The sequence below is a fragment of the Hesperophylax consimilis genome, chromosome 21, assembly GCF_061612785.1.
Source record: "Hesperophylax consimilis isolate HC1 chromosome 21, BYU_Hcon_1.0, whole genome shotgun sequence".
Lineage (NCBI taxonomy): Eukaryota > Metazoa > Arthropoda > Insecta > Trichoptera > Limnephilidae > Hesperophylax > Hesperophylax consimilis.
This window is the reverse complement of record NC_142856.1, coordinates 19,495,551-19,521,254: the sequence shown is the minus strand read 5'-3', so window position 1 is coordinate 19,521,254 and position 25,704 is coordinate 19,495,551. Positions and strand designations below refer to the sequence as shown.

At 32.2% G+C, this 25,704-nt stretch overlaps 1 protein-coding gene across 1 annotated transcript in view; it reads left to right on the top strand.

The window, feature by feature from the left end:
* The window catches only part of Sox102F (transcription factor Sox102F), a 224,165-nt gene that overhangs the window by 73,490 nt on the left and 124,971 nt on the right, over positions 1–25,704 (top strand). Inside the window, exon 3 of the mRNA XM_089644571.1 lies at positions 5,165–5,345. Within this exon, the coding sequence (XP_089500697.1) occupies positions 5,165–5,345 (181 nt within the window). The remainder of the gene's footprint in view (positions 1–5,164; positions 5,346–25,704) is intronic.

Genomic DNA, 25,704 nt, shown 5'->3' with positions numbered 1-25,704 from the left:
TCAGATGTTATTGAAGCTTTTTTAAATAAATTTGAATGCCTATTTACGAGTACTTTGCTTTCTCCCTGTTACAACACTTATTCCCGGATAAAAAAAACAATCATCCTTAACCAATGTTAACACAATTGTTTTTAGGTTTATTACCGATAGATACCACTTGTTTAATGCAATGGCCACATACATTAATTCTCCTTTTTTGATTTTTGATAAAGTTCATCTCGAAAGCATACATGGTTTGTAATTTCAATTTTTTTATTTGATCTCGTGACCAAATTATGTCATTTGTAATTTCATAAAATTGTCTATCTCGTGCAGTTATTATATTATTGTAATTCGTAAGTTACTTTAAAATTACTTTTACTATCATGATACGAGCATGAGTATAGATTGATTGTTTAAACTAGAACAGAAAAAACATGCATTTTATTTTTAAATATTAATGTGAAACTTCTTTATTTTCAGATAAAAAAAAATGCAAGAGTGTAGGTGTAGGTACCTACTGACAAAATCATAAGAATTTTAATTAGAATAATGGCAGCTACTACATCCTTATTTCCCTGCAATTATTATGACATCCCAGCGTGACTTCTGCGCCCCGCGTCACATTACTGGCGCTGACAAGTTTATTGCCGGTTTTCATCCCCCCACCCCCACCACCACCCCACCTTCATCCACAACATCCCTCCCCCCCAAACCTACCCCCAACTTTACGGGCCCATTGTTCCTCAGCCACCCTCCCGCTGGGGACAATCATTTTCTTATTTCCTCAGAAAAGGGCGAAGGATAATTCACTGTATTTTTGTTGAGAGTTCATTATTCGTCAATCTTTTGACTGTTTTTGTTTTGATATTTCGGTTTCTACGTGAATCTTTAAAATAAAAAAACAAGAAAAAATAAGATGATATCTGAATATTGTTTGATTAAATCTCTACGCCTACGCCTGCTGCTATTTTTAGTTCCAACAATCATTCCCACCTTGAGTTATGAAACTGTAACAATAGGTTGGTATTACAAGTTACCACATTAATAGTGAAGAATTGGTGATACTTGAACCAACCGGTATCTTCAAGTAATGCGTAAATAAAAATTATAATTTTAAAATCTGATATTTTATTGAGACGTAGTAGCAATTTATTGAGACGATATTCCACAAAAATAACGCTATATAAACTCACCAAGATTTATTACACATTAAAATAATTACGTATAATTATCAAACCGGTATAAACAACAATGAATTATTCAAATCGTTATTCAATTCGAATTGCACTTAACATTTATACTGCAATGGAATTCAATAACAATCTACTCGTGAACCCCTTTATTTCTGCTTTGGGATAATGGACCACCCTGTACCATTGCTTGCTAATACCTACCTTATAACTGGGGAAGGAGCTACCGGGTGCATCGGAAGCAGACCGCATACAAAATGCACTAGATGCATCCTTTTTACCGTTTCAGCCAAAATCATGAATAATTTAGAGACACACACTGTACTTGAACGTACAGTGCATGAGGCGGTGCATGCATTCTGCATTCTGCATTCTACAGACTCGTACAAGGGTGCATTTGAATTCAATGTGGATTTAGGGATTCCTTGAAAATACGTTCATTAGTTATTATTGAGGAACATAAATATATTGCACAGAGAATTTCCATACTGTCTAGATATGTAGGTAGTTAAATGAAACGTATTACAAAAGTAATCCAGTAAAGGACGATCCACCACGTCGGATAGCATTGAATACGGCTGCTTACAATAACACTCCTTATGTAGAAGGCGATAACGTTTAAATTCACGCTTAACACTAGCCGCCTGTTTTCATTTATGCTAGAAAAAACAACGCCAAAAGGAGTTTTTTATTTTTGTGTGTAATTTTCTAAAGTACTTAATTTGCCACATAATACAATAGATCAATGTCAGAAAATTGGTTCTTAAGAAGAAAACTTTAAACTATAAAGCAGTTTTTATATCCTTGATACCATTTTTTTGGGCAAATGCAAACATGATTATTTCAAAGGCCACGATGTGTTCTACTCGCAGTATTTAATTAAAGCTTCTAAAACAATTTTAAAAGATCAAATTTTCAAACCAAAAAAAATGATTTTGGATTACTACGTACTACTTAAGGCGATGCACTACGTCGTGTAATATTTTAAATTGAGCCGCTATCAATAACAACCCTTACGTAGATGGCGATAAGGCTTAAATTCCCGCTTAACACCATCCGCTTGTTTTGATTTATGCAAGAAAAAAACATGGCCAAAAAGTGCCTTTTATTTTATTTTGTGGATGATCAGGCATAAATATTTAAATTTTTTTCGATAATTTTATAAATAACTTAATTTTCCACATTATACAATAAAATCATAACCGAAAATAAAAATAAAAATGGGTTCGTAAGTAGGAGATTTTGAACTTTAAAGCAGTTTTCATAGGCCTTTACATTATTTTTTTTCTGGGCTTATAAAATGATTTATTAAAAAAATACTCGATTATTTCAAAGGCCAAGATGTATTCTACTTGCAGTATTTAATCAAAGCACCTGAAACATTTTTAGGCGACCAAATTTTCAAACCAAAAAAACATGATTTTGCATTACTACCTTTGACATCGCCTTAACCTATAAAAAGGACCTTTTTTTCTGGAAATTCAAAAATAATATTACTTTGACTTTAGCTTATGCAGCTTACGAATAATATGTGTAGGTACATATAAGAATAATACTACTTTGTTGATTTAATGTATATACGCCGTTTTTGTGAACAATCACCTCAAGGAGCTGTAAACATATAAAATATGTAATAGAATTAATAGCTCATAACTAAGATTTATATTAACTATTGACTTACGACTAAGACTTACATATAATTACTGACTCAAAACTAATAACATACGTTGTTTACAGTTAGAGACACCATCCATTAATGGTTGTTTATCAGATTTGTAAAATTTAAAACACGTTTATTAGTAAAGCCCTTTATTTGTTACAAGATTCAACTCTGAGCTTTAATACCCTTATTTCTTCTTAAATAATGGAAAATATTGCTATTTCATCTTATTTTTAACAAGCTAATAGTGTATTTATGTAAGAACTCTTGCTGATAATTGACTTGACCTTGCGTGCTGAAAAAAGTTGTGAATGGGTATACATTTCAGTAATAAAAAGCTGTGTAAATTTCACGAAGCCAGAACTTATCTATCGAGTGATTTGTAGCTTCAGCATAAATTTTCTACTTTAAAGCTATCACTTCCTTGGACATGCGTTACATGTCAAAAAACACTTAGTTTAAAAAATCACAAATATTTTGAAGCTATTAAAAAAATTTAACATTGTTTTTTCCGCCGTTTTCTTCTACGAAATATTTTTTTTAGTAGAAAAATATATTTGTACTTATTTCACTATTTTATTTGCGGAAAGAATGAAATGTTCCCTCTTCATTTTCTTTTAAAAGGGCATTCCAGTATTTCACAGTAAACTTTAGTATTTCCCGGTAAATTTTACTATTTCAGGGCAAATTTCAGCGGGAAAGGGGTTACAGTAGATTTTATGACCTCGTTGTATGCACTGGTGTTCTACAATTCTATGTAGTTACAGAGTCGCATTTTTTTGCCTTTATTTGTACCGCTACAGTCTACAGTTTTACTGTAGTACGAGTACCTACCTATGTCGAGATAAAGTTAACTATTCGACCCGCGACTCCATGGAGAAATACGCGACTTGTGAATGTTACTTGATGGAAAAGTAACGCAAATAGATATAATATATCACAGTGACAAGTGTCCGTAATGCCAAGAGAGAAAAATTGAGAGTTAAACAATAGCAGTAGTTATTGGACACATCTATAAACACGGGATTCTCCGTTTGATTTAAGTGAGAGTTTATAAAAATAATACTATTAAGGTAATCATTGAGTCAGTAGCTTCATAATCAAATTCATCAAAACGTTAATAATAATAATAATAATAATAATATTTGGATGATTTGTATAGCGCCGTTTTTGTGCAAAATCGCCTCAAGGGCGCTGTTAAAATTTATAATAATAATAATTGGATAATTTGTAGAGCGCCGTTTTTGTGAAAAATCACCCCAAGGGCGCTGTACAATTTATTTCCTATGATCTACATTTGTTATTTAGAAAAGATACCAAAACATACTTACCTGGCAAGTCACTTCCGACAAACACACTTATATTAAAAAGTTTATGCTTATAAAAGATAAAACTGCACGCAGAGGACACTATATCAAAAAACACTGGTAACACTGTAGCAGACTTAAGGTCATGCGATGAGTTTTTATTTTAATTTAACTGTATTTTAATTGTCTTAAAAAGCCTTCAAATTGTTAGTTGTTATCATTTTTATTTATTTCTACAATGATCTATGTTATTACTAACTATATATGGAGATAATATACAGTACAATACTTACCTGGTACTCCTGGTAGGTCACTTGAGATTAACACTTAATTAACATTAACTAATTGTTTATTAGCGAAATTTAGATACACCATCTAACCACCATCCTTTTATTTTCTCGCAGTTGTAGGCAGATGGGATGGTATTTCAAACTGTTCACACTATATTTACACATACATCCTTACGTAAAAATTACGCGGCGCGTAAGGTGAGAACTGTGAAAAAATTAACCTTTTGCTATGACGTTTTTTTGGTAAAAACGGTATTATACTAGGCTCTGGGCCAGATTTACCACAATAATATAAGAACCTAATTATTTAGACAGCTACTGTTTTTTTCATTCTGACTATGTTATTCATAAAACATTTAACGTACAATTTGCAACAATTGAGTTTTTGATGAATCCTTCCACACCAATAGCGATATTTTTATCTCCTAAAACACTTACTAGACACTCAACAGAAAACATAAGAATTATAAACTTCCACGCGACTTTACAGCTTTTATTGTAAGATTATTTTCGTTAATACTTTGAACTATAAAAAAATCAACTTTACAAAAAAAATATTTATCTAACCTATGAAAGTACCGAACTTCAATTATTATACCTATAATGCTACCCCAACGCAGTAACTCCAAAAAATCCGTAGTTCTTGATGCAAACTTTACGCTCGTGTGGATTTGAAAAATTACAAAATTCTATAATCTTCTTACCACATATAAAAATGTATAATTTCTCTTCCAGCGACATGACCTCCGTGGAGTCCCAGGCCGCCCTCGAGGCCGCCGCCTTGCAGCAAGCCCTAGCCGGGGGCGCGCACCTCTCGGGTCAGACCTTGCTAGAGCGGGAGCGCCGCCTATCCGAGATGATCCTACAACTTCAGCTGGTGAGGGAACAGCTATTGGCGCAGCAGGACCATGCTAAGGTAGATCCTTAAAATATTAAGGGACGGAGATGATTCTAGAGTGCACATTATGTTATATTTATGAATATGCTATTTAATTTGTAATCACTTATGAGTTTAGCAGCAATGATTAATTTAAAAAAATGCTTTACACGAAAAGTGTAATTCGTTAGATTACACAAAAGTCTTTAAAAGCATCAATTTTTCATTTACAATTATTTCAAGAGTTAAAAAGTATTAACATAACCTAACCCAATCTTGTTATAGCAAGCAGTACCTACCTACATAAAATAACAGTAACAACAAAATTGTGTTGACAGATTTGTCATGTGCTATAGGCACCTATGTATAATATCGGTAACTTCACACCGCATTCAGACGTTATCTCCTGTATATTATACTTTCTACCTATATTACTTAACCAGTTTCAAAACTTTTGTTCTTCGTTACATTACATCTGATTGGAAAGACTTCAATTTTCCACATTATCTCAGCGCGCTATCATCCCAGCATTATCTGATTGATCATTATGCAAAGTATCTTGACAAAGGAGCCATTACCAAAGAAGCCACCAACATCCAACAACCACCCTCCCATAAATAATGTATATATATATCCTACAAACAAATTGTTAGACACCAACAAAAACTCTCGTCCAGGCATTTCCTTTCAAAGCTCCTGAGGAAAATGCCCGCTTTGTAGTTGGCTACCTTTTGTCGGACGCTCTTGCCTATTCAGGATAATGTACAATGTACTAGGTACAATGGACTCCGGTTGAAAAGGTCATGCATTCATTTGGGCATATTAATAAGGCTTTGAAGGAAGGCAGATTAGGGTCAGGTGGTTCAAAGGAAGACAGTATTTTGGGGTGGCATTGTTCGGTGAGTGATGGCAGTTTATGAATTGTTGTCATCGGCGTGGGATGCTGTCATAATGATCGTTTGTCTCACACACTCCGACAACTGAGATGTGACGGATGTTTAAATTCTTGTTACCTGCGCGAACGTCTTCATAAAATAATAAGGTGTGAAATTCTTTCAGTTTACCCTCGCAAAAATTTGCATGAAACCGTTTTTTTTAAAGCTGAATGCTAATCTACTAATACTAATGCTAATCTTAAGAAAGCTAGAAAACAACAGCCAACTATGATTAGCTAAAATTACTGAAAAAAAACTTAAGCATTCTACTTAAATTTTAATTATATATAAAACTTTTAGAAATAAATCATAAGTGGTAGGTATTACATATTTACAGGTCAAATAATTCATTTCATTGTGTGAAATAGGTAGTGGATAAAAATATGTATGAACAGGTAATATAATGTGTACGCCAAACAGGTGGGTAAACTATACACAATACCAAAAATAATTAATAAAAAGTGAATAATGGCAATGGAAAAGGTTACATTATGCAAATCGTGATGATAATGTATGACTTTAATTTCGCACGAAGCTACTGTGCGTCAGATCATTACGAGTTAATGTAAATGTACATTCAAAGCGGCGACACAAGACACAATAAACGAGAATATAATAATACCCATTTTCTCATTTGCAATCTCCAAGTAACATCTTCATTCGAAGACACCTCTAAATCATCATCACTTCATCAGCGCTCACAAAGGCGGCTAACGCACGATAAATTATGCATTTTTTGCATTGTCCGAGTCACAAAGGGAAAGTGCATCTTGCTGCCGACGCGACGTGCTCTCGCACATTATTATGCAGCTAACAGAATCAGATTCACTAATGTAACTAGCAAAACAGGAGCTCAGAAGCGGGAAGAGATTTCTTACGGGTATGTTGCGTACCGAAAGGTAACTACACTGTGTGAAACGCTTTGATTGAGATTAAAGCATAATTCATATGAATTGTTTCAGAGACAACTTCTTCCCAAGTAATATAACTTCAAATACAAGTTGATAAATTAAAATACCTTGTAATGATGGGTTTGATGGTTCAGAATCGCTTGCATTTGTAAGCTTTTGTATTCCACTATGTAATAATAAAATTAGGGATATATTTTAGTGTAGACATTATCGGATTAACTACTGTATTATATGTATGTATTCCTCATTGCCCAGAATACTAAGGGATGGAAATGATTATACCAATTCAGAGGACATATTCAAATCGTCACAATTACAGAAGATTGTTACAGAGGCACTGCAGTTATGTATTATACATAATTTTTACTATTCATTTATAAATTCCCCGCTTTAAAATGGTTTTAGCACTAATCATCAAGATTCTCAAATTCACATCACTAGTCATCATGTATAAACTCTGCAAACTAATAAATTGTGTCAGGTGAAATAAATTAATGGTTTCCATGGCAATTCAAGACAGTTGCAATTCAACATACTTTTGAAAATTGATATAAAGTATATAAAAGTGAAAACTGTCTCATAAAGCTAACCTTACCTAGCCTATTCAACATAGTGCTTTTCATCACTTTGAATTGCCACTGTCATTAGTAGATCAGTTACAATATTAAAAATCAAACATGTCATAATATTTCTATGATTAGTATAGCACCGTTTTTGTGCAAAATCAAGTTGGAAAATTGACTATTTTCTTCACTGGGTGTAGATTTTCATATTTCTGAAAGCTTTCAGAAAATCTAGTTAGTTTTTTTTTTACCTGTCTGTAAAAAAAAATAATTCATTTTATTTTTAAATAAAAATTATACAACGTACCTGAAATAATTTGACTTTGAAGACAAATGAAGTAAAACACTGTATCAGGGCAGCAGAAATGTTTAAAGGAAAGTTGCCCATAATAAATGCTGGGTGTAGAATGGGGGTTCACACGCCAGCTTGCTACTTGCTAGTAGCGAATTTTTTGAGATGCAAAGAGACACGAACGAGATATTGAGAGTAACTACCTAGGAGTGCTAGGTGCAGTGGGTATGCGCGGACACGCCCCGTTCGTCTGTCTATTAGGGGGCTTCTCAAACCTTGAACACTTCTCATAGAATTTAAAAATATATATATTGTAAGTCATACGTTGAGGTATCTACCTGCTTACCTCAAAGGTTCTCTATAGTATGGATTGTTACCTACCTGTAAGATCTCTGATAGCATTCCAAGGCGTTCTGATTCTACAAAATATGGAAGAATGAATTCTAACTATAAAATTTGGGAATTAGATGGGAAACTGCTCCTAACCGTCTGGAGCTGGTGAAACTATGGCATTCCCAATTGGAGTATGTTGTAGGCTTAAGGTAATAAGGAGGGGAGAGAGATGGGAAATAGGAAGGTGAGGTAGTACCTGGCTATTCAGATCTGGTCACCAAACTCGGCCAAAGCCATTTCACGCAACTTTTCAATTGTGGATGGTGGTCTTACACCAGGGCGATACTGAGAGTATCTCTTACTTTGTAACATGCTCCAAATATACTATATACTATTCTAAATGAGTAATTTGTGAAATAACACAACTTAATCGTGATATACTTTCTTGCGCACGCCGGGATTTACATGGGTTGATTAAAGTACAAAATATTTTTTGAGGGTTATTAGGTATAACCTTATATCATTAGATAATAGGTAAAACCATGAGAGCATTACAAATTTCCGAAAAACAGAAATGCAGGTGATCTGAAAATAAAACATTTTCGGTAGAAGCAAAAGCTTAGATTATTCTGGGACGGAGAAAGTAACTTGAAAATGATTTTTTCAATTGACTTAAACTACTATCGCAAACCATCAATCTTTACCTTGTAAGAGAAGTAAAATAAATAATAATACTTGGATGACTTGTATAGCGCCGTTTTTGTGCAAAAACACCTCAAGGGCGCTGTACAAACTTATAATACATTTTTACAGTGATCTATGTTATTCTTAACTATTTATGGAGAAAATATACAGTACAATACTTACCTGGTAGGTCACTTGAGATTAAAACTTAATTAACATTATCTAATTGTTTACTTGCGAAATTTAGATACAGGATTTAGGACTTCCACAAGAATCTCGAAAACATTCGTGATTTTCAAATCAATGCTAGCACCAAGGTTAATTTAAAGAACTAATAAAATTATGTATTTGTCTTTAGCATTTTTCAAATATGTAAATATCGAGCCACCCTTCGAGAACAGTTGTTCATATACCATTATCTGTCAGTTGTATCAGCGGAGCTTTTTTGTGCTTTTGTTCCCACTGCCTCGTCACAAAAAGTTCTGCTCTTTTTCATAAAGCCCTGTCCTCTGAAAAAGCTTCATGCTTTGTGTTTGCACTCCGCACAGAATAGTACGTAAACTAGTGATAGCTTCTAGATTGATTTTTCTATCCTGTAGATAATGAACAATGCATTTAAATAGTTTTTTTTTCTTTTTACATATTATTTTATGACACAGAAATTTATGCACGCACATAACCTCTAAACTCTAGAGATATGTTTTGCCTAAAACATACATATATCACATTAATATTATATTGCGTTCTATATATTGCTAGTGCAGATCCGTGAAAAATCACGGAATATTATATTGTATGATTTGTGAATCACTTTGCCTTTCAAAAACAAATATTTTCAGTTTTCTTTAAGATAAATATTTTTTTCTGATGACAAATCAGAGAGAACTAATAAATTTAATAATATTAATAGTAATGGGGGGGGTAAAATAGCAACTTCATTATTAGCAGTTTCATTATTTTTCATAATTTTATAGCAGTTCTTATAGGTGTATTGAATTGTCATTTTGAGGGGTTTTCATGGAACCGTCATCTGCGTGTAAATTCGTATCTCCTTCAAGCTTAAATTTTCTAATAGAAGGGCATTCATCTGAATTGACCTGACAAGCAAAACTGTCAAAAAATTTAAGAAATCAAATGCTCATTTGAAATAAATAATTATAAATTAATAAAATCAATTTCAAATCGAGCTTCAACCCATGCAGCGACAACCAAAATTAGAATGTTTACTTAGAGCTTCTACGAATAAATATTTTCTCATAGTTCTACTGAATGCGTTATTTTTTTTAAAGCGAAATAGCTATCAACGCGTCAATAAACCACTGCATGGATTTGCACATGTGTGTTGAATTTCGTGACCCTTCCATTAGGCAAATCAAAATTTAAGTCGACAAATCGTAAAGCAGTATCTACGTCAGATCTGAAAAAGAGCCAAACTAAACGTTTGGATTTAGATATTGTTTTGTGATACAGCGAATGTTGTTTTTACTCCTTGTCTCCATAATATTAATGAGCTTTGCTCTTAAGACAATATGAGCTTCCGTTGAAATATGCCAAGCACATGTGACTACCTGAAAAAGGATCGTGTCATATATTATGATCTGTCGAAAATGTCATGCAGGATGCTTGCAATAAGCGTTTTGCTTCAGCCGCCCAAAGTTCACAACCTTCTTTGTAATATTTAAAAAAAAAATGCAGGTTACTTACAAATTAGTTAACAAAGTATTTTCAACAAGTTATTTATTAAACTTATGATACATGTACAAATGCTTATATATTTCAAAAGTGCGAGTAACGAAAGAGGCACAGTGAGTCAAAAGCGCTGTGAACGTTTGTATGTTTTTCTTTCGTTTCTTAGAACTAAACTCTAATAGCATTGTCTTCCAGGAATAATCCACACGAATTTAATATCTTGACCAATTTAAAACACTCGTTAATACAATATTATTTATCGAATACTGATGACATGTCGGCGTGAACAAATTAGCTACAGAGAATTAACTTTAGCCGATTAAGTGACATGTGATTTCTGCATCTAGAGCATTTATACTCACAACTAGTTATAACAGCGCCCTTGAGGTGTTTTTGCATAAAAACGGCGCTATACAAGTCATCCAAGTATTATTATTATTATTAACTGTTAGTTCTATACTCAATAACAGTATACCAATCGAATATAACGTCATACGCAGAACGTAACGTCATTGTTTTCATTCATAAAATGTTATATTCTGTTTTCCATTCTGATAATCAAACACAAATAAAAAACACGAGTAAAACAATCTAATATGTATTTTGATGTGAGATTATTTTTACTGTCTTTATTGTGTGTATGGACCAAAGCAGAAGATAATGTGTACATCGTCATCTGTTCTTCAGAACTATAGCCAGGGTTGTGACGCGTCTGTTTTTCGTCAAATCGTTTTTGTATTATCAATCTGAAATAGCGGCGGATGTTTTCTTATTCTTTTTATTGCTGAGACTATAAATTATTGTTATTTCGATGAAGCTAAGAAATTCTGAAAACGAAAAGATATTTGTAAACTTTAAGTTGGTATTGCGTGTAAAGGTAAACAGTAATAGTTTCAATAGAAAACATATGCCGTAAAAATAGTTATCGTATGGAATTTTTTGTAGCCCCAATTTCGTTACATTAAAATTGCTCGTAATTATATTAACGATAGCAAATGAAAATTGATAATTAAATAATTTACAATTTTTATTTTCTATCTTGATATTAGGTATCTGAGATTACACCGTAGAAGATTGATATAAATTGGATGAATGTTGAACAAGCACGGCAATTTATTAACGAAGTTTACATTCATTATAATTATTATATTACACAATTTACAACGTAGAGAAAATGGGTATTGCTAAATTTTAAAAGAATCTCTTCAAATGATTGGTAATCTGGTTAAAAACGGGATTGCTGGCCTTATCGAATGAATTAACAGGCTTCCCGACATTAACTAACTAACCATCACGCCGTTTCCCCGCAGGGGTAGGCAGAGAGGACGGACCGCCAAACAACTCGGTCTTGGCGCACACTTCTTGCCTCATTCACATTCATACATCGTCTCATACATACTCTTCTACTATTCTGACTCTTGACATGGCCCGACTCGAGTATCTGATTCACTTGATCGTGCCATATCTTGCTCGGGCGTCCCCGACTTCTGCTACCATTCGCATTTGCATCATATATCCTCCTTACACTCTTATCTTCGCTCATTCGCTCTACATGCCCAAACCATCTAAGCGTCCCTTGCTTAATCTTACTCATTACGCTTACATCAGCCTTGCACTCTTTGCGGATCTCCACATTCCTCACACGATCAAACATGGTTTTACCACACATACGCCTCAGGGATTTCATTTCAACAGCATTTAATCTACTTTCATCCTTTCTTTGCCAGTTCCCGACATACTTTTAGTAAAATACGAATATATTATGTTCACGTGTTCATGAAAATTATAATATTTTCAAGATAAATGCACGTGCATGTATATATTAGGAATTAACTATTTTATATCAGGAAACGATCTAAACACCTGCTTTCAACCGGATTACGAAAAATTTGAAGAAATTTTTAACATATTACCAATTATCATTTTTCTCCGTACCTACTACAAAAAATTCTTTGTAGCAGTAAGTTTATGTCCCTTAAATTCGAAGGTTTCAAACTAACACATTAACATCTTATAACACTTAAAGAATAACAATAAAAAATACATGTTATTCCCAAAATATATTTGACTGCCTTTAAATCGATCTGTTCCCACGAAACACTCCATTCTTACTGTGAATCAGAGGCCATCAATACTTTAAATTACCTTCTCCACACTTATGCGTACGAAATGTCACCATCTACGATACATAATGAAAATAAGTTCCGGAAATAAGATAAAAAAATAACAATTTGAGCTTTATATTATGAAGCTTAAATCGCCATTTTTACCATGAGATCAATATCTTTTTAATGAATAACTTTGACAGCGTATTAAATCAGACTGCATTATCTGTTAAATATGCATTTCGTAGTAATGTTACAATTGTCTTGAAAATAACAATAATCTTTGTCCTTTTTGCTGTCCATACTGAAGAGCGAAAAATAATACTGTAGGTACCTTAGTTATTTTGAAACAGTATCAAAGTTTTTTTTTAGAATAATAACTTAATGAGTGTAACCTCAAATTGTAATATTTAATTATTTAAGACAATATTAGCGATTTCTAAACTAAAAAATTGAAACAGAAAAAGATACGGTCACATCTTGGACTTGAACCCAGGACCCTTGTCTTGCCGGGGCACCGCTCTACCGACTGAGTTAATGGGACCTTGTCTCCTTCGGTCATATTTAACTGTATCATAAGCAGCCAATAAAAATGTACGATACAGTTAAATATGACCGAAGGAGATAGGGTCTCATTAGCTAAGTTAATAGAACTGGTTCCCGGAACACCAATAGGCCTGGGTTCGAGTCCTAGATGTGACCGTATTTTTTAGGATTTTTCTGTTTTAAATTTTCGTTTAGAAATCAATAAGTCTTCAATAATTAAGTATTAAAGTTTTTCGGCCTTAAAATATAATATAATCATATTATCTGCGTAAAGACAGTTTTCCTTAGACAAATCCCTGAGAATTATTCTAAAACGATCCTAAGCATCTATAAATGACTAACTTATCTTCTTCTGCGTTCGTTTTTGTACGTAAAAAGCTGTGTTAGGCACACTTCTCCGAAACATAAGGCACAGGTAGTTTATTTACTACCAGTTTTCTGTCAACACCTTCCACAACCAATAAAGCTTTCGATTTAGTTATAAGCCACCAAACAAAAATGAGTTGATCTTTGGAAACAATAAAAAAGGTGTGTGATAATGAAAAAGCTCTTTTTATTAACACTTAAGTTTTAGAATCTATAAAAAAGACTCTAGTAATAAGAGTCCGAATTGATTTTAACGATGAACTTAACCTTGATTAGAGGCGTACTAAATTTAAGGTAATTTGAATAAATTAATATTTTATTATTGTGAGTTTTCGAAACAAATAAGGTAGGTGAGTATTCAATGTTAAAAGGGCTCATAAATTATTATAAAAGAAAGTTGCTTTGAAGGTTTTTTGAAATGTATTTCTTTTAACACTCAATCTTTTCATCAAAAGACGATTATAATATTATGAAGTACGTATACTTTCCTATAGGTACTATAAATGAATGGAGATAAGGACATTGTTCTTGGAATTTATTGAGGAACCTCTAATTTGTTAGTTCTCACGCTAGTTTTGATATAGAGCCAGAGTTTTGTTTCTACTGTATTCCTTACAGATAATACATTAGAGATGGCTTCTGTAATAAAGACATTAGTATTTATAACCTAGTAGTAGAGAGTGAAAATTATATTTAAAGTAATAATTGTAAAAATGGTAACCTAACTATATAAACTAACCACAAGGATTTTATTCCAAAGAAGTAGGCAGAAAGTAAGAATCGCCGCGTAACAATGTCGTGGCATACGTTGCTCGCTTCATTCATACATCGATTTTTTATACACTTGAGCGTGCAATGTTTTTCTCAAGCGTACCCGATTTCTTCAAGTATTCACTTTCGCTTCAAATATTCTCCTTACAATCATATCTAATGTCACTCCTTTAATCGTTCTTACATATAAATAAAATAATGTTATTATTATGAAAATAGTTATTTTACAGAACAGTTTAACACCTTAAAAAAATTATAGTAATATATTTTTGGGGTTTTATGCCGTGTTGGTTATCTCTTCTTTAGCCAACGTTTTATTCACTTTCGCTTCAAATATTCTCCTTACAATCATATCTAATGTCACTCCTTTAATCGTTCTTACATATAAATAAAATAATGTTATTATTATGAAAATAGTTATTTTACAGAACAGTTTAACACCTTAAAAAAATTATAGTAATATATTTTTGGGGTTTTATGCCGTGTTGGTTATCTCTTCTTTAGCCAACGTTTTAGACACTTTAATTGCGCATCTACTTTGGTGATGGACACTGTAATGCTGTCCGAAACGTTGGCTTAAGAAGGAGGAAGAGCAACACGGTATAATACCCCAAAAAATGAATCACTGTAATACTTTGGTCCGTGAAAATCTCAAATCATACCTTAAATAAAGTAAAGTTTAGTAATTTACACAAACTAAAAAATAATTAATATTTTTTTCTCGATAATTCCATCTGCCGAAATGATTTGTGACGGTAATAAAGGATGCTGTTATAATTTATTATTACATTTAAAGACACTTGGAAAATGAACCAGAAGTTTATTCAGCGGGAATACGACAAGGACACGCCCTTTAACGCTGTGTAGGTAGGCACTGACCGCAGTAGTACTGTCAGTATCTCCCCGCCTCATAATTTATTACCGCGATGGCAATTTGATACCACGATCCCTTTTATAAATAACCGAATCAAACATTCTTTCTTATTTTGCGATGCTGGTGTTTTAGATGCGTTACAAGTTACAAATGATTCTGATTATTGTTGATAGTGAAAGATAAATGAATAATCATTTTTATTTATTACCTACTAGCTTTGATAGTCGGTTTGAAACAAGATTTGTCTTCTTTGAAAAATATAGACAAACCTACATGAACAAAGAATAGCCATCATCCGTTTTTCGTCATTTAAATTAGATACTAGGTTGCCAAGTAAGATATTTCATTTACATAAAAAATGTAAATGAAATGAGTTCTGCAAATTTCTTAACGCCAAAGTTCAATTTTGTTACTTCATAAAAACAGATTACCTGCTTCAATTCTGAATTTGTCTGACTCTACATTAGATAAATGTGTCTATCTAATATATTTACTTCACGGCAAACTGGTGTATGGGATTTATTCCGCGGCATAGTAAATTAAAATTATTTAAAAATTAAATTTACTTTATTAATATGAATAAAGGAAATCGTAGTCTAGGCAACCGTTTTTTTTTTAATATTGTGCTCACTCACTCACACTCACTTACACAACTCACACTCACTAACGCTGCGTCACTGTATAAATGTAACTGTATATATATTTTGATTAATCTATGACGAATTGGTACATAATTAATAACAAAAAATATGTTTTAGATAAATTGAAATTAATTTGTTTTTCCTGTCGTCTAGCTTGAGTAGAATACAAATAAATTACTCAATAAAAATTATAAATTTAAACTACTAATTTTTTTTTTTCAATAGAAATGTATGAATTCGTAAAGGAAACAACTTTTAAAAAGTACAGTATTATAGCTAAGATTATCTGTGACAGTTTCACTTGATTTACTTTTTTTCTTTCTTATAAAAGTATTAACAAAATAAATAAATACCAGTTTTGTGCTTGATATTGAACGTTTCCAGGCTCCGTTTTTCAAACGATTTTAATGCCTATTACCTACAATATAAGGTATACCAAGAACATACACATTTTTGGCTTGTAGCTTCTTCTTAATATTTCATTAGGTGTTGAATTTACTTAAAATTGAAAAAAAAATAAGAATTGGAATTATTTAAAATGAACAGTTTTGAGGCTTCTTTCTTTGCGGTACACCTAAAACTTCTTGCGGTACACTAGTGTGCCACGGCACACAGTTTGGCAGACACTGCTCTACATAATCAGATATTATTTAACGAAATATCAAATATAAGAAACTACTCGTACTCATGCTGCCGACATCATTTGTGAATATTGTATGCGGGTACTACAAGTTTCTCTCTCTATTAGCTTTGTCACTTTCTCCAAACAGACTCTATTGTAATTCCTTAACAGAAACTCTCTGCAAAATCCCCGATTTAATGTTGTGTCTAAAATAGATACCAAAATAATTCGAACCATGTTGGCTTTATCCTTGTTTCGTGGAATGAAGGCGAGTTAGTGAATCATTCACTACGAACAATAGCTTTCATTATGTAGAGCTTTTATTTCACATGGAAACCAAACGGCTGCCATACAACACAAATGCCTTTAGTAAATGATAACCTTCTACAAAGTGTATTGTATTTCAGTATGTTTCAACAGATAAATGCTGGATCAATGGTGGAAAACTGGGGGCACTTTGTACAGCGGGGGTGAAAGTGAAAAAAAATCTTTGTAAATTAAACTTTTTTTTCCATTACTGTGTCTCATAAAGTTGTGTTTATAAACGCTGTTTTAATTTGAAATGTGACTGCGCCAGTTTGTGAGTAAATTTGTTTTTTTTTTATCATCTCGTAAATTTAATTTTAAATTAGAGTTATTTATGTAGTAGGTACATCTTTAAAAATTCAATATTTATTTTAGTATGTTCTTCAAACTGAACAAAGATCTTATAGGTACGTTATCTTGAAAGCTATTTTTTATATTTATAGAATAAGTAGTTTTATAGTAGTTCCGGGGGGAGTATCTTCTATCTTTTTCGTTTTCGTGCAAGACGTGTGAGATGAACGATTGTCGATGACGTACATACGACCTCTAGCTGGGACTGCAACACTACCCGACTTCCTTCAAGTTTAAGCACTCTTTGATCGTAATCTTTTTGGTGTTTTAATGTGAAAAATGTGGTAGGTACCTACCTACAGCTTTTTTTATAAATTAATAGAAATTACCTTCAAAACTTTTCAATCAACAGAAAGTAAACTTAAACCTTGAAAATCCAGTCAGAAAAATCTTAGAAAATTTTATTTCACCTGAACAGGCCGTTTGTGAGTTTTGCTGCTTTCAAAACAAACAAAAAAAATATCTGCTAAATTTTAAGTTATTAATAATATTAGAAGAAAAAAAACAAATAACTTTGTTTACATCACTTTAATATATGTAACCTATACATGTTCACCTCACATGTTACCTCATGAACAATGTTCACCTCATCAGCAGTATATACTTGCTCCAAACAAAGTTATTTCTGTATTATTCTAATAAATAATGACATCACAAAGTGACAAGCTTTCAGAAGAAATTTTCTTCGAAAAATTATCTTATTAATAATATTTTTAAAATAATTTACAAAGTTACTACGGTGTACCGCACAGTAGTTCCAACGATTACTTAATGCGGCCATATTCCTGTCTGTAACAATGACCGTTTGTATTATAATAAGTATATAATGCTGTATTCCATAGCAGTCCATCCATATGGCTGTGTTGTTGGTCTTTAGTCTGTATTCTGTATATCAGTCTGATATCTATGGCATGAGGCCTGTGTGCGGTGGTGATTTCGGGTACCTACCTACTGTTCATTGGAACGAGATTAGTAACCTCACAATGAGTAAAGTTAACGCCACAACTAACAAATACAAGACTCATTAAAAGCGATGGGAAACTTTAGACATGAGCAGTATAGGCACTAACTTTTCAGCAATGTGAAACGGTTGGTTTATGAACTAAAAAATAATGGATTTCAGCGCACAAGCATTGAAATTAATTATCATGTAAAAAAAAAGATTATACTAATCTTTTGAAAGGCGGATTTATTTTTAGAATTCATGACAAAATACCCAAATTAACTGAATAATTTATTTGTTAATTAATTAATTTATTTATTTATTGGACAACTTGTATAGCGCCGCTTTTGTGATATATCACCTCAGGGACGAGTAATATTTAGCAAATATCGTTTTTAAATTTTAATTCACATACGACAATTTTTTATCTTCCAACGTACCTAGGTAAATCGATTTTTTTTTAATTTCTGTCAAATAATTGCAATTGTTGTAATCATGAGCACTCGAAATGGCCTATTGTAACTTAAAACAACAATAAATAAATTAGCTCACATACGTGCTGTATATTTGCTACCTTTTACTACCGGGTACATTTGATTTAAAATATATATTTGGTTTTGTTGAGTATTTGGCCTCAAGCCCAAAATTTTGTTTTGTATGAAAACATCACGCAGCCTTTTCTCTTAATAAATTCTAATAGAATAAAACCAATGTTGTTGTCAAAAACCCAATGGTATACCTATTGTGTAAATTTTCATGTTTGACAGTAGCATAAGTCCCCAGAAGTTCACCAGGGTTATTATTGGGTGTTCTCCTGGCTCAACAACATAGCTCGCTACTGCCTTCTTCCCACCAGAGTGAGAAATCGATTCTATAGAAATATCGGCGAATTTTCATCTTCCTCTCATTCCATATTATAGATATTAAAGTGTTTTCCAGCCTCATCAGAGGAATGGACTTCCACATGATTTAAGAATGATTATAGACTCGGCAGAATTCAGAGCAAAACTTAAATCTCACCTTTTTATACAGTCGTATCCATAAAGTCAAAAACTTTTCATCTTCTCAGTCCGCGACATTTTAATAACTAAATGTGCAAAAAATGTAAATATTTTTTATAAGCTTTTTAAGGTCATTTCATTAAGAATCTCCAGTCTAAGAAATATCAACTCTTCTCTTGCCACTAATCTTCTAATTAATAGTATCGGAGGGTAAAATATCAAATGTAAAATCAATGTCTAGTGTTTACTACGCGTGTCCTCTGCGGGTAAGGTCGTAAACTTTTTTTATTAAAAGTGTGTTTATCTGAAGTGATCAGCCAGGTAAGCAAGTTTTTCTGTATCTGTTTGTAAATAATAAGTAAGTTTTTCTGAATCTGTTTTGTAAATAATAAAATTAGATCCAAAATAAGAATTCGTAATATATTTTACAGCGCCCTTGTGTGATTATTCACAAAACAGGGCGCTATACAAGTTATCTAATAACTAACTAACCATCACATCGTTTCCCCGCAGGGGTAGGCAGAGAGGACGGACCGCCAAACTTCTCGGTCTTGGCGCACACTTCTTACCCCTTCACATTCATACATCGTCTCATACATGCTCTTGACATGGCCCGACTCGGGTATCTGATTCACTTGATCGTGCCATGTCTTCCTCGGGCATCCCCGACTCCTGCTACCATTCGCATTTGCATCATATATCCTCCTTACACTCCTATCTTCGCTCATTCGCTCTACATGCCGAAACCATCTAAGCGTCCCTTTCTTATCATTATTATTATCAGCTGCTAAGACTTGAGATTGGCTGTACCCCGTAACTCAGTATCAGAGTCTACTTCCCAAAGCCCATCAAAACAACATGTAAGTAGTTTATTATCATAGATAAATCGACGTTTCTTCGTCTTCGTAACAAATCTTGTTACAATTTGGTGCTTTCCAAGTATCTCTTGAGGTAGCAACGTCCTGTTAATATTCCATATAAACATTTCCGCGAACTCACAGAAAAAAATATTTTCAGAAGCTCGTTTAGTTTAATGTTAGATTTACGTTTATTTGGTTTTCATTGCCTTTTGGCGACACCTGAACTCCGCGAAGCAGCACACAAACGCCATTGTGAATCGTTGAAGAATCGAAATAATATAATAAAGTGTATAAAAAAGCGCAAACAGACGAACGTCAGTTAAGGCTTGATTTATTATTGTGTGAGATGAAAAGAGTTCCAGCATTGCCTGAGCAAGTGTTCGAGGCTTTGTAAGGCGGGCACATTAAATTCAGGGCATTTGTTAACATGATTGATTCTCGCTCTGTGTTCTCCGTTCTGCTATGTTCTCCTGGTAGATGTGTGAGAATTCTGCTCTGTGGGATTAGCTTAACCATTTTGAGATGTATAAAGGATTATATTATTACTCAAGTAGATACCATATTATTTCGGAATAACTGAATCACAGGTACATTAATTTGCAATAAATTGTTTAACAGATCAGTTATATGAACAGCAAAATTCTCGAACGGTGCGCTCTAGAATCATGAATTGCAGATGTCTATAATTTCTAGACCAATCAATGCAAGTATTTTTATGAGTTATTAATTTAAGATAATTAAGTTTGAATTAATGTTCTTTTACATAATAACATACATAAAAAATTGTTTTATTTTATCTATTGTCTAACTAATTTCCTGCTGACAAGCTACTTGCAGTAGCTTGGAAATATATTATTATTTTTTTTATTAAAAATATAAAAGACATTGTAAATTAAATGCCTGAACATACCAGCATGATCAGACGTTGGTTGGTTCAAACATATCATTTTGCCTTTGACATAAATCTTAATTTCCCAGCATTGTAATATTTTTCAAATTAAAAGTAAACATCCATCACTAATAATTATTTGTCATGTCATCAGATATATTATACAGCTCTAACGGACCCACACAATAATCTAAGTAGATACCTACCTACCATGCCTATTAGCAGGTACCTACCTTCCTAATAAATATATTTTTTTTTTTATTTTTTTTTTTTTTTATTAAAACACAAATAACATTGTTTACATCACTTTATTTCGATAGGTCAGGTCTAGAAAGAAGAGGTAGAAGGAGCGGGGAGGGGTAAGAGTGGGGGAGGAGTTTTATTAATAATTTAGAAAATAAGATTTTTAATAGCGGTGCCTTGTTACTTAAAAATGTATATTGTTGGAAGAGATATGTGGACGACATTTTTTGCATTTGGTTAGGAACAGAAAGACAATTGAACATGTTTTTAAACTTTTTAAATAAAATACACAAAAATATTCAATTTACATTAGAAATAGGTATAGATAAGAGTTTAAATTTCTTAGATTTAAATTTAACAATAATAGGTAATAAAATAGATTTTAATATTTTCCGTAAAGATACGTACACTGATATTGTCATTCATAATTCATCAAATCATCCCTTTTCTCAAAAAGTCGCAGCTTTCCATTCTATGCTTAATAGATTAATTTCTATTCCTTTGTCGGATCCTAATTATATCTCAGAATTAAATATCATAAAACAAATAGCATCTAATAACGGCTATCCTAATAAATTGATAGATGAAATACTAAATAAAAAAATTAAACATAAATTCTTTAAACTTTATATTTATCCTATTTATAAAGATACAAACAAACAATGGCGTAGAATTCTATTTGTAGATAATGATACTTCCAAAATTATAAATAAAAACATCCCCTTCACTATTCAACCGGCGTTTTATACGAATAACAAATTAAAAAAATATATTCTTAATAATAAAGATATTGATTGTCAAACTAAAAAATCAGGTGTTTATAAACTCAACTGTAATGATTGTAATTCCTTTTATATAGGAAAAACTAATAGAAACTTTGAGATCAGAATTAAAGAACATCTTAGGGCTTTAAAGGGAAACTGTGAATCAGAATTTGCGGATCATTTATTAAATAACGACCATACTTTCGATATTAATTCAGGTTTTAAAATACTACATTCTGGTTACAAGGTATCTCAAATCAATAATTTTGAAATCCTAGAAATAAGAAAACACGTGAATATGAAAGCAGATATTATTAATAAACAAAAAAATTTTATAAACCCCATTTTAAATATTTTCCCAATTACCCGGTCTTTCCCGTCTAATGACATTTTAATTCCTACTTTAAATAACCCTCCCCCACTCTTACCCCTCCCCGCTCCTTCTACCTCTTCTTTGTAGACCTAATTTTAATTATAACTTTAGTATACTTGTGCTCCTGATGAAGTGAACTTGGTTCATGAAACATGTTGAGATTTTGTATCGAAATAAAGTGATGTAAACAATGTTATTTGTGTTTTAATAAAAAATAAATAATGCCATCACAAAGTGAAAAGCAGTTAGAAGAAGTTTTCTTCGAAAAATTAAATATTTTTTGTCGCCGCTCAAAAAAAATCCATACAAAAAGTAATGTTCAATAATAATAATCAGTTGTTTCGTTTTTTCGAAGAAATTTGACATTAGCCTGTGAGACTATGAAAGCCTTAAATTAATGGCTTAATATTAAGTTTCTTGATTATTAAAATGAAATCTTCAGTAAAAAAATAACAATAAATTTTATCGTTTTTTGTCTTACCTTTATTGTCTGGTATCTTATTAGCCTTTTTTATGCCTTATTGAATATACTAATTTAATTTGACAAATAGTTTGTCAATGGCAAAATTCTAATTGAAATGTCGTATGAATATATCAACTGTTTTATCGGCTTTTTAACGTTCATCTTATTATAATAAAATTCTAAGCAGTTAAGTGGGCTGTTGAGTAAAAAATGCAGGGCTTCCCAATATGAAGCCCTTGCCAAAATGAAATATTACTGAGCAGTTGAATTTTTACACCAAGCCTTATATAATATGCAAGTCAAGCAAGAAATTGGCAGAGGTATTATAAAATAATAATGAAGTTTTTTGGAGTGTGCGTTATAAGTTGGAAATTTAAAAAAAGTCTAAGTGGGTAAATCAAAACCTGCTTAATTATTATACATCTTATATTATTTTTAATTTTTTTTGTGAAATATGGAAAAATACAGTTTTTCAAAAGAAAATGACATTTATTTTTTCAAAAGTTTTTAGGTTGATAAGTGCCATATTAATATTTTAAAATTCGTATGAGAAAGTCCAAATAAACACGACGATTCATTTTTAAAAATAATCTTTACTGAACCATTAAAACGGTCACCATCTTGAAATTTACAGACATGAAAAATGCAAAACGGTCGACTTAAAACAGGATTTCGCCACATTCAAATGTTATTGCATTTTTTTAGCGTAGTTTTTTCATATTTTACTATAAGTGCCCAAATTTTGTTAATTTAAATGAAGCCGAAAGTATGTTCAGAGACCAATTTAAGTGGGGTACATTTATTTTCTATCCTACCCCTGCAAAGAAATGAAACGATTTTTATCTGAAAAAAAAGTGCGTTTACCTGATAGGTTCTTCTTTCTTTATCTGTTTGTAAATAATAAAGTCAATGAGTCTAGAAAGTCATGTTCGTACAGGGCGTTTGGGGTGATTCTTCACAAAAACGGCGCTATACAAATAATGCAATTATTATTAATTACTTAAAATAGGCAGGTAGGTACTACATAATAAATATTGTTTTAGGTATGCGAGGCTCGTAATTTCCTGACAGCTTATTTATAAATATATTGGTGGACTCTGCATAAATCTCACGAGTTTTAGATGCTTCTGTGTTGAAGTAACTTATCATTCTTGCATTTTATTATCCACAAAACCAATATATTATAATGCTTAATGATATTTCTGTAAATACGACAATTATTGGAAACATCTGGATAGGATGGACCAGCGCTCGAACGATCGAATCGTTAAATGAAAAACGTCATGAATAAATTTGATTGACACGTTATAAAAAAAACTGGTAGGTTCTTATTATATGTCTTATAGGTGTATTGAATTTACCACACAAATGCAATATCAATAAAATACTATCTACCTTGGTTTATTATTGGATAAAATGGATTCTTATTTTCAACAGAAACGATTTGATTGATATCTAGAAATCTCTGACTGGGATTTTGTTCGTTATGAAATTCAATTTATTTATGTCTTTTTCGTTTGAACAACTCAACAATTATTTGGAAATTATATTTTATGTTTAATGCGAATATTTTACAATATCTGAGCTTCTGAGCAAGTGGGACTTTTCCCCATTAGGGTACCTGTGTTGTTAGGCTGAAAGGAATAATGGCTAATTTATATAGCGCCGTTTTCATGAAAAATCACCTCAAGAACGCTGTAAAAATATATTTATTAAATAACAAGCTGGCTTACAACTAGGATTTATTTTTTATATTTTAATTTTTTCCGACCTTATGTTCGGGTTAAATCTTCCCCACAGGAAAAACTAAACCCTTCCACACACTTTTCCACAAATGATCATCTAGTCAATCCACATTATGCAAGTACATTATATAAGCATAATGAATACAAAACAATACAACTCGTCAACTCACCAGAGATCAAATGGGAATATAATTCACCGACTCCAGATATTTTCATATCAGTGGGTTCGGCTCGGTAGAACTCCTAACTGGACCTATAAAGCCTACTGATCCCTCAATACAAATATGTTAAAAATTTCTCGTAATAGTATAACTAGTGACTTACATCTAAGACTTATTTCTAGTGACATATATAGAGACTTATAACTAACGTTTAAAAATACATCAATAAATATATTTCTAATTTTACTGACGCCAGAAGAAGAAAGAAGTTCTGTTATTGGCTCTTCTAGCCATTTTATGGTTCTTCTTGTCTCTTCTTACCTCTTCTTGCCTCTTATTAGCTCTTCTTGGCTCTTCTTGCCTCTTTTTGGTTTTTCTTGTCACTTTTTACCTTTCCTTGTCTCTTTTTGTCTCTTCTTGGCTCTTCTTGCCTCTTTATGGTTCTTCTTGTCTCTTTTTACCTTTCCTTGTCTCTTCTTGCTTCTTCTTGCCTCTTCTTGTCTCTTGTTGTCTCTTCTTGTCTCTTCTTGGCTGTTCTTGTCTCTTCTTGTTTCGCCTTAGTTTCTCTAGCAACTTCTTGCACCTTCTCACCCCTTCTTACAATAATAGCCAATCTCCACCAGGAAAAAATAATTAAACAAATTCTAAGTTGATTAATACGTTTACGTCACATAGTGTTAGCTTGGAAGTGTTATTTTGTCTTATAGTCTACGATATTTTTTGTAATAATTCCCGACGACAGTGTGGGATTTGGTAATCATTTTAATCGTCCATTATGATTATTGTTATAGTAATCGAATGCTAATGACGTCGTGCTGATGATTGACCATTTGCATAAATGTTCGATGACGATTTCTAAATCGAGACTTTCATCAAAAATATAATGTCGTAATGTAGACTTTAAAATACGTATTAAAAAATATGTTATATTGAGAATTCTCTTTCTTTAAAATCCGGCTTAACAAAA